This window comes from Arvicola amphibius, chromosome 2 (genome assembly GCF_903992535.2).
Source record: "Arvicola amphibius chromosome 2, mArvAmp1.2, whole genome shotgun sequence".
Lineage (NCBI taxonomy): Eukaryota > Metazoa > Chordata > Mammalia > Rodentia > Cricetidae > Arvicola > Arvicola amphibius.
This window is the reverse complement of record NC_052048.2, coordinates 50,756,561-50,767,418: the sequence shown is the minus strand read 5'-3', so window position 1 is coordinate 50,767,418 and position 10,858 is coordinate 50,756,561. Positions and strand designations below refer to the sequence as shown.

At 43.9% G+C, this 10,858-nt stretch overlaps 1 protein-coding gene across 5 annotated transcripts in view; it reads right to left on the bottom strand.

The window, feature by feature from the left end:
• Positions 1-2,161: 2,161 nt before the first annotated feature.
• The window catches only part of Frmd4b (FERM domain containing 4B), a 232,549-nt gene continuing 223,852 nt past the window's right edge, over positions 2,162-10,858 (bottom strand). For all 5 annotated transcript variants that reach the window (XM_038318422.1, XM_038318423.1, XM_038318420.1 and 2 more), the window contains 2 exons: positions 8,319-8,451; positions 2,162-3,797 (listed from right to left, as the gene is read on the bottom strand). In XM_038318422.1, coding sequence (XP_038174350.1) covers positions 3,677-3,797; positions 8,319-8,451 — 254 coding nt within the window. In that variant the 3' untranslated portion in view covers positions 2,162-3,676. The remainder of the gene's footprint in view (positions 3,798-8,318; positions 8,452-10,858) is intronic.

The following is a 10,858-nucleotide window of genomic DNA, read 5'->3' as shown; positions in this document are numbered from 1 at the left end:
ATCTCTCCAACTCAAAATATGCATATTTGTGAGGCAGATCAATATGTACTGATATGGAGTGAGGCTCAAGATAAGTTAGGCCGTTATACACACATAATAATATAGAAGGGGATACTTGTAATACAACCCTAGATTTTAAAAGAAAATGTAGACATAGAAAAAAGTTCCAAACTAAGGGATCTGCTAGAGAGATTTCGGCAGCTGAAGAGTGTATTGGTTACACTCTGTGGCTGTGATGAAGTATCATGAACAAAAGCAACTTAAGGAGGATTTATTTCAGCCTGTGATTTCAGATCTGGAGTCCATGTCATGGGGAGACAAGGCACACCATCGGAAGCAGGAAGCGTGCTGGTGACATTTTCATCCACACACAGGAAGCAAAGAGTGGGAGAAGAGGAGCTAGGGAGAGGCTGTGAATTTTTCCTCCAGTGACTTCCTTCCTCCAGCTAAGCTCCACCCCCTAGAGGTTCCATAATTTCCCCATTCAGTACTACCAACAGAGAAGCAAGCGTTCAAATAAATGCATCTATAGGAGACATTCCTCATCGGAACCACCACAGGGTGCTTTGCTACTCTTCCACAGGACCTGAGTTCACGTCCAGCACACACACACTGGGAGGGCTCACCACCACTCGTGACTTCAGCTCCTGGGGATCTGACACCTTCTGTGGGCATCTACACACTTGTGCAATACATGTATGCAGATGCACGCATACGCAAAATTAAAAAGTTTTTTTTTCTTTAGAGAGAAAAGAGGGGCTGGAGAGATGGCTCAGAGGTTAAGAGCATTGCCTGCTCTTCCAAAGGTCCTGAGTTCAAGTCCCAGCAACCACATGGTGGCTCACAACCATCTGTAATGAGGTCTGGTGCCCTCTTCTGGCCTGCAGGTATACACACAGACAGAATATTGTATACATAATAAAAGAATATTTTTAAAAAAAAGAAAAAAGAAGCCAGATGGTGGTGGTGCAGACTTCTAATCCCAGCACTGGGGAGGCAGAGGCAGGCAGATCTTGGCAAGTTTGAGGCCAGCCTGGTCTACAAAGGTAGTTCCAAGACAGCCAGAGCTGTTACACAGAAAAACCCTGTCTCAAAAAATGAAACAAAATGAAGTAACAAAACAACAAGAATAAAAAAAAACAAAAGAAAGAAAGAAAGAAAGAAAGAAAGAAAGAAAGAAAGAAAGAAAGAACTCCAAACTAACCTAACAGACGAACAATTGCATTCTGGTGAACAACACTTGCAGGACGTGGTTTCCTATGCTACCTGTGTTTCAAATGCTTTCTGTGAGTATGGGATATTTTTATACTAAAGAGACAATGTTTACAAATTGGAAATTGGCCTTGATTAGTGTTTGCTTTTGAGTGAGCAGTTTCTGCAAAGGGCAGATGCGACCCTGTGGCAGAGCCATGACACTTCTCCTCTCCAAACGTCTCCTCCGATGCAGAAGCCCAGCCCCGTTTTCTCTTTGAAGGTTGTACTTGTGATTCTGAGCACATGGCTTTTGGAGCAGCCAAGGGAGATTTTTCGTGTAGGCTACATGCACAGAAATGTTCATTTGAGTTTCCCTGCATTTCACTTCCACCCCTGCTCTTTCCAATAAACAAGATAAGACAATAGAGACAGAAGAAATGCTTTCTTCCATTTAAAAGACTCGGCTTTAAAATGAAGATAAATTACTCATTATCAATCAGTTAGTGTTTTCAAACCCCAAAACCTAAAAATTCTCATCAATCATTCTCAGTGAAGCGATTATCTACCATGCTTGATCAATTCCAAGGCCCCCATATTGTAAGGCATAGCAGGGAGCTGGGGTCTACTACAGTGGTAGAGAATCTGCCCAGTGTGTGCAAGGACCTAGGTCCCGGCTCACGTTAAAACAACAGAACAAAACAATATTTTATGTGTCACTAAGAAAGACAGGAAAACCAAACCGAACCAAACCAAAAACAAATAACCCAACCACAGTCAATGCCACCAGGACATAATGAATATATGAGCCCTATTTTCAGATGTATGTATATAAAAAAGTGTATCTTGGAATCCACAAAACATTGTAATGGTAAATGAGTTTGTGTCTTGTCTGATTTTCTTCTTGAAATGGAGCACCTCAGACTGTCTCTTGTTACCCCAAACATAAATGCAAGCACTCAAACACATGTTCAGTAGCACACTTTCAGTTTATTGACCTATGTAGAAAAATAATAGGTCTCCAAAAGTCAAAACAGTGAAAGTATATGCAAAAGGCTATTTCCAATTCCAGAAGGCTATACAAATATGCAAAAAGGAATAAGTTATTATTTTTTTTTACTTGTGTCTATTTTTTTCCAAAAATTTTCCTGAATTTCATTTCTAATGATACAAATGACTAAGGACTGGTTTAACAAATCATTTTTATGTATATATTACATGCTTTGGAATACAAGTAGAAAAAAAGTTCCAGAAAAGTTGTTGAGAAACGTCTCTATTCACAATATGAACAAGAAACTCGTATAAAAGGGAGGGAAAAGGAAGCACCTTTCATGGGATGTCGGAGCTGAATAAAGAGACAAAGATCAAGGCTGCCCTACAAGCAAGCAAGTTCCTACGAACAACAAACGCAGCTAATGGGTTCCTCCAGAAGGCCTAGGAGGTAGCTGAAGCCTCGTGATTCAATCTCCTGCAGCTTGGAGTAAAATCCTTTTTGCCCATCTTGTTTCGTCACTGAGTGACTCAGATCTACTTCTGGAGTTCAGATCGTAGGTTCAACTTTCTCCTGCTCAGCACTTTAAGGCACACAATTCGTCTACGAGGATGTGGGTTGGCTTTGTCCTCTGGGGTCCTTTCCGTTATCATCTTGAAAGCCCCTTCCAGACTCGTGGTTTCACGAACTTTCCCCCTCAAGGCCGCCACTTCAAATGACAGGCGAGGTGGAGAGTCACCAGTCTGCACAGTCGGTGTTGGGAAGCCCACTAGGGACTGGTGATATGTACCTTAAGAACGTTCTCCAAGCAGGGCTGGCCAGTCACTTCCTCTAGGTGGCTACCACCAAGTTAAGGGACAGGATGCTACAGCGACCAGAATGACTAGTCCATACTATGGTGCTTATGAAGAACGTCACTTTGTAATATCTTAAACCATTTACACTCATTCAGAACTTCATGAAAATCTAGCTTCTCTTCAAGTAAGTTTTCAATACTGTCTTAAATTGTCATCTTGTTTGTAGAAACAGTGTGTTTTCTGTCAGCTCACGAGTTCAAACCTTGTAATGGTGAGCCACGACTTAAGAGCTTCAGGGATCCCTCTCTCAGCATTCTGAACTGTGCTCTGAAATCTCCCATCCTCCTTTCCAATGGGACAAACTCCCTGAACATGTCCCCAGTTTCAAGGCTTGCCTTTGACAATTGTTATTTCCTTCCGAAGAGCTCGCCGTGGGACACGGCTTCATGCCGATTCTCTTGACAACAATCCCACAACGGGACCAGACCTAGTGAGAGGTTAGTGCCTAGAGTTTGAAAGGCAGGTCCTCATCCAGGGCTTTGTGGGGCCGAATGGGTGATTCACTTCCAAACCACGCAAGTCTTCTCTTCACCCTTTTGACGCCTTTCGTTTCTAAACCCTTCTAGGAGACGGACACATTTTGCAAGGCACACTAGTGTGAGACCGTGCAGTGCTTGGTCAGGAGGTCCAGCTGCATTCAGACTAATGTTCCAGGCTTGGAGTCTTCGTGCCAAAAGAGTCTCTGCTCGCTGCTCTCCAGGTTGTCCTCCAGCTGGTTTCCGTCTGTACCGTCCAGCGGAGTGGTCTCTGCATACTGCCTGGTAAAGAGAACCGGGAAAGTTACTACCCGAATCTGTTTTCCTTGCTCAGTACAAACACTCTAACAGGTTAGAGGGAAGCACTGTTAGGACAAAAGTTTCCAGAACCTAGCGCAGGAGGCAAAGAGCGCATACTCTCTTCACAAAACAGTGGAGCATTGTCTGACAGGCACATGACAGATTGTTGAACTCTCGGGAGAGTTCTACCTTTGTTTACTTTTCATTTACTACTGATTAGGGCCCAGAAGGTATCAAGTTACATGTTAACTTAAAGGCGTTTGTCGGGAAGAAATACAAATGTATTCTTTGCACCAGAGAATATTATGGGCTACAGTTTATTGCCCCATTTGACACTGCCTGGTTTGGTGTGTTATTTGATAATCTCATCCCAGCGCTCACTCTCTTATATTGTTTTGAATTCCCTTTGAGACAGCATAACTAGTTCCCTTATTAATAGCGATACAAAAGTGAATCTTTGACACATGCTTGCTTCTTAATTTGTTAACAAATCATTTTAATTTTTTAAAAAAGACATGTTTTGACAACTCTTCAAATTAAGAGAATAGATTTCATGTTTTTCTCAGGGGCAAGAAAAATACTTAAATTTAGCAGGGATACCTTGAGCTATACATCATATCCTAAGGGTTTATGGGCCAACTATAAATGTCAGGGACCCAGGAAACAACACCATATAGGCATTGTGGTCTCAACACTGCCAGAAAAAAAAAACCAGTAGAAACAGACATATTTGGATGGCGTATTCAAACAAGCACAGCCTGTTATACAAACGGTTCAGTTAAGCAAACCACGTTCTTCAACAGTAGGTTAAAGGAGGTTAGAAAGTTAGTAGACTTCTGTTTGCAATTCCAAAGTCTTTTAGTAAAGCTGAGGAAAAAAAAAAAACCCTTTGGAAAGAGAGCTTTGGGCAGAGATATTATATAAACTCAGGATTTTAGTGTTTTCAGGAAACGTCAAAGCAAAGTCAGACTTCACAGCCTCACACGGCAGCCAGGAAGGGCAAAAGTCCTGCTGTCCAGAAGCAGCAGGCAGAGTGGAGCGCTGTACTTACTCCCGCTGGCTACACTGAGCAAGACAGAGCTTAATACTGAGCTCGCCTCTGGAGTCACAGCCATCCTCTGCGACAGAGGGCCTCGCTTGCGCCTAGTGAGGGGAAAGTCAGACAGGAAGAGGAAAGGACGAGGAAACAGGAAGTGAAAGGAAACAAGCTCATCTGAAAACTGGCAGGAGAGCACAAATCTGCCCCCTCCGAGACACTCCTAGCACAGAGACTCCTGCCTGTCTGCTTTGGGGAGCTCACCAGTGCCAGGTTTGCCAAACCATACTAGGGAAAAGTCGCCAATAAAAACTCCTAGCTTTCTATAAATAACATATAGCTTATTAAAAAAAATATAAACCCGCTCATAAGTGCTGAACCTTTTAAGACTTTAATGTGGACAATCTAGAGATTTTCTTCTGCATCATGAAATTTATTTCATCTCTTACTTTTATTAGTATAACTAATGTACTAATTGAACAAAAATATGGTTCATTATACCATTTTCACATGTGTATGTGTTCTGTCTCTGATTTTAAAAATGGTGCTTTCTGTTAGTTGGCTGCTCTGTTTTTTTGAGACAGGGTCTCACATTATAGCTCGGATGGACCTTAAGGCCATTATGTAGTCCCAGCTGCCCACAAGTTTACAGCAATCCTCCTGCCTTCGACTCCTAAGAGCATGAACCACCATGGCAGCTTTAAAAACACGTTTCCATAAAAATGCATCATGCATTTATTTATTTATTTATTTATTTGTTTGTTTGTTTGTTTGTTATGCATACAATATTCCATCTGTGTGTATGTCTGCAGCCCAGAAGAGGGCACCAGACCTCATTACAGATGGTTGTGAGCCACCATGTGGTTGCCGGGAATTGAACTCAGGACCTTTGGAAGAGCAGGCAATGCTCTTAACCACTGAGCCATCTCTCCAGCCCGCATCATGCATTCTTAAGGCAAATTTCTGAAGTTTTATCAGTGGTTATTGCTGTATTTGGCTTGTTAGTAAATTAAATTAAAGTGATCAGATTGTATCATAGTTTTAAAAATCCTGCACAAGACAGGTACATACTTCTGTAATCTTTGGGGCCATCAGTGTTGCCCATTCTTAAAGACCACACATTTCAGTTTCAAGTATTAACCCTACTTTGGGGACGAAGGCTGAGGATGTGGTCTGAAATACAGACAAACACATCACACAGGATACATTAATATCACTACTATTACGAAGGGTCATAATGTTCAGCTATGGAGCTTTTATACAAAGCATCATGTATTTAATACTTAGTTATATATGTAAGGTTTAAAATGTTGGAGAGATGGCTCAGTGGCTAAGAGAACTGGCTGCTCTTCCAGAGGACCTGGGTTCAATTCCCAGCACCCACGTGGTGGCTCACAACTGTCTGTAACTCCAGTTTCAGGGGATCCAACACCCTCATACAGAGTATATGTGAGCAAAACACCAGTGCACATTAAATAAAAATAAATAGATCATTTAAAATGTTTAACTATAGTTACATAAAAGGTGGTGCACACCTTTAATCCCAGAACTAAGGAGGCAGAGACAGGTAGATCTCTGAGTTTGAGGCCAGCCTGGTCTACATAGTAAGAAGTTCCAGGACAGCCAGGGCTACACCGAGAAACCCTTTCTTAAAACATCAAAACAAGCAAACCAACAAAAAGTTTAACTACATAGGATTGAATTTTTAAGATATTAAATTTTTAAATGAGATGTGTAATTTCATACACAGTATAAGATGCAAAACTGTATTTACCGTATCATTATGGTCATGTTCGAAAGGACAGAGGGGTCATGCAGAAGTGTGTCAAATGTTGGTAACACTGTCTCTGGTTGGTGGAATTAAGGCTCCATTGTTATCTTTGCTAGTCCTTTGTTACTCTCCATGTTTTCTCCCCAGTGAGTGACGTGTTTGCACAGTGGAACCTTAAATAACTTCCAATTTCCTGCACACTCTGTCCCCTCTGACCCTAGTCTGCTCTGACTGAAATATATAGGCAGACTTGGAAAGAATAGATTTTCTTCTCAGAGTGTTTAGCAGCTTCTGGAATCAATGAAGGCAGAGATAATGATAAGAGAACCGTTTTGCGTACTGACTCAGCGAAAAGGAAAGAATCACTGTTCAAACACGAAAAGTATCAGCAAATCTAGCCAAGGTGCTGAGAACTCTGTTGAAAGAGTTAGGCTCAAACTTGGGTCTGCTCATTTAGGTTCCTGCTGCAAACTCATTCTCAAGCATTATTTAGACAAGTCTCAGACCTCTGACATCCTGTGAAGTACAGTTCCACCAAATCTATTTTGAGCACACCCTTTGTTGAGCTGAGACAATTGGCTTAATATTTCAAGCCAAGAAAAACTCTGGTGGAATGTGGGGAAGAAAAACAAGGATTGGGGGACCAAATACTTCCAATTAGCCTGGAACACCAACTGGCTCTGCAGGGAGCTGCTAACCTGCCCAGTTTGCTAGCACAGACACGGTGCAAGCTGTAGTCTTTCTAAGGCTCCTTCACCAGAAGTGGCAATGGAACTTAAACAACAAGATCAAATTCTCAACAACAACCAAAAAGTACCGAGAAAGTGCTTGTCTTCACAGCACTGTTGGGGTAAAAGGAAGGAATGAAGCTAATTCCTTCTTCGCAGAAGAATTAAAAACCATGAAAATTCTAAGTCTGTGATTTTGGGAAGGGCCCTTGTTAAGCTTTAGGCTAATCTCTTTGATGCATTTTAGTGGGCCTGAGACGATATGATAATCATTTGCTCCATCCACCTGCCTATCAGTCTGGATGAGGGGAGTTACTCGCTCATTCCGGGAGAAGCTGGTGAATCTTTAGAGTCGCACTGTGCCGCCTTGCACGTGTGCACTCCCTTTACTGTTTACAGAGACCTGCTGGAGCAAACAAGCAGGACCGATGGCTGTGTCCAACGTGTCTTAGCGAACACAAAAAGACAGCAAGTGGGGACATCTAACTGACGAATGCTGGCTGGACTTCGGTACAAAGAGCTTTACTAGGGGAGAGGGATTTTCCCTGCAGTTTTTCTCTCTTCCAGAGAAGACTTACCCACAACAGTTTTAAATACACCCTTACAATGGAAGAAAGAGAACAGCCCAGCTGTGGACTGAGGCTTTCATAAAGACAGGGCTGACTTTGGATGAGCTCGATGGAGCTCAGAAAGCCTCAAAAATCCGGTTGTATTTTTCGGCTTTGCTGGCCATGTGCTGTGTGTCAAAGCCACTTAGCTTTGTTCTCAGAGTGCGAGCACAGACACTGCTACCATGTAGACTAATGAGCATGGCCGTTTTCCAATCAAACGCTATTTACGGAATGAGGTGGCAGTTGGGTTTGGCCACAAACGCCATGTTACATCTCGTCACACTGAGACTTTATTGTAAGAGCCAGGTAACCTTAGGAGAGGGCCAAGCTTCTAGAATCTGCTTAGGACTTCCTTACCTGCTTGGAGAGGGCAAGGGATTGTAGATGCTGCCGTAGTAGCTGGTGTAGGGAGAGTGCACTGGATTTTCGTATTCCGATAGCCCCACAGTTACCTGGGTCCTCCAGTTCCCGGAAGCATTTGTAGAAGACACTAGGAAAAAGAATGGGACGGGGGAGCACATTAGTTGAAATACTTCAAGCAAATCTCCTAGGTTGCCTCACAGTCAAGCGTGTGTAGAGGAGTGAAATGAAAGGCCTGGGTTTGGTTTTGGATTTGCCAGTGCTGGGGATGGGTCCAGGCCTTGCCCCTGTTCTACCACCAAGCTAGAACCCCATATTTGAGCCAGAATTTGCAGTTAATTCAATTTGTTGGCTTAGTGACTGAGCGACCCTGGGCTGATAGCTTATCTTAATGACACAAATGTGTTCTGTATGACCACAGCACCAGGACTAAAGGTAAGCATGAACATCATTAACCTAGTGAAGAAGACAGACTCACAGCCTGATAATTTATTATTAATAGCAGTCTGAAGGAAGGATGAAACATTTTCAATTACGCATATTTCCAAGTAGGCCCGAAGAAAAGGGAGAGGATTCTCATGAAGGGAGAGAAGCTCGCCCTGGGGCCTTCAGCTCTGAGATGGTACCTGAGAGTACATAGAGTCTGTGGAGGAAAAACATCCAGCCCAGTGACCTGTTGAGACTTGACTGCCAAAGGCAACACCAGGCCACTGGCAAGACAGGGCATTTTCTGTTGTTGAATCAGGAACAATGGGGGTGGGGACAGAAGTTAGCAAAAAGAGGAAGAGACCAGTTTGTAAAAGAAACTAGTTGGGAACCAGCGAAAGACAAGGGCATCATTCTGAAGCCGAGCCCGATTGAAGGCCTGCCACTGGTTTCTGCTGTCCTCTGTAAAACCAGCGCTGCTTCACACCTGGGCTACACGGGTGACTCTACGGCCCTGTGTATATCCAAGTCTTTCACACACAGCCCCGGTCATGGTTCTTCCTGTTCCCCATGTTCTCTTCCTGGCTACTGACCTCTTTCCACACCCATAAGCCACTCGGCAGTCACCACAGACAGACACACTTCGGAATACAGCTACCCATAGTACCATGTAATTTTCACTAACATGTAGGATTCTCATGGTGGGTTTCCACGACTGAGTGCTAACGAAAGATTCTGAGGCCTTGGGGTCATACTGTTCAAGCTAGGACAGAAGCCCCTACTTTGTTACCTGCCAGCCGAGAGGACTGGCAGGGTCATCCAAACTCTAAACCAGAGTCACAGCAACTGTAAGATAAGAATAATAAACCCAGCTACAGCAGTCACCCCATATCACTGCTGCTCATACTCAAGGGGAGAGCACCCTGGCACAGTGAGCTGCCAAGCCAAGGTGGCTACCGTCACTCCTGAAGCTGAGTCACACGAAGCCTTCAGGTGGTATGAAATCTGACTAACCAGAAACAGGAAATGTAGCTCTCCGTGTGAATGAGGTGTGCCTGTAGAACTCCATCTTTAAAGCTGTAAAGTGGGGGCAGGAATGAGGAACATTCCAGAAGGGATTTCAGGGAGCCTTGATTTCATCCATTTACCAAGGATGCGCTGCTCAGCCAGGTGTGGTAGGGCAGGATTGGGAGAGGCCCTGCAAGCTTGAGGCCAGCCCGGGACACACTGTAAGATCCTATCTGAAACCGCCAAGGGGAGCTTAAGGGGAGGAGGAATGCTCCTGGTGGGACAGTCAGGTCGGATCCAGGAAGTAGTAACTCCATTTTCACCCTTGCCCTAGATACAAAGCCAACAGCCGAGACAGGGTTCTGAATCACACCTGTTTCCTCTGGGTGTTCCCTCAGCCTTGTGCACCAAAAGCCAGCCTCAAGAATTTCCAGACCCCTTGTTTGCCTTTATTCTTGTAGAACTCTGTCCATGTGTGAACTGGGAAGGCCTTTCGTGCTGCACCCTGAACTTTAAGAGCAAGCCAGACATCTTCTAGGTCAGGGCTATAAACCACAAGAAATAATGATAGGGGCCTCTTTCGGGTGTTAGATGTGTTCACATAGTCCCAGCCGAAGTTCAAAGTTCTAGAGATAGGAACAAAATGGAACCCAAACAAAGTCTCCATGGCAATGTCTCTTTGTCAGTAAACCTAGGAATCTCAAAGGTACAGTTCATCCTAACTGCTCCCCACAGGCTTGGAAATCCCCACCTGTGTTTAAGGGAGGCAGCAAAACTCAGGGCCCAGGTTTCTGTGAATCAACTCATTTCTTCAGATCTGAAGCTGACTGAATTTTCATACATTCCTTGGTCTGCTGACGAGACCCTGAGCTCATGGTGGTCAGACATGGCTTCAGTCCTGCGCTCTACTGTGGCAGGCAGACCTCCCCTTGGCTCCTACTTCTCTGCTGTTACCTAGACCAGGTTAGGGTGTGCCGCAGGAACGTGAGCAGAGGGAGCAGCCAGACCCTAAATAAAAGTTAGAAAGGGGACACTTGATGATCGAAAATTATCTACAAAGATTCCTGGAGTGTTTTGGCAATGATGGTGGGCATTGAATCAGA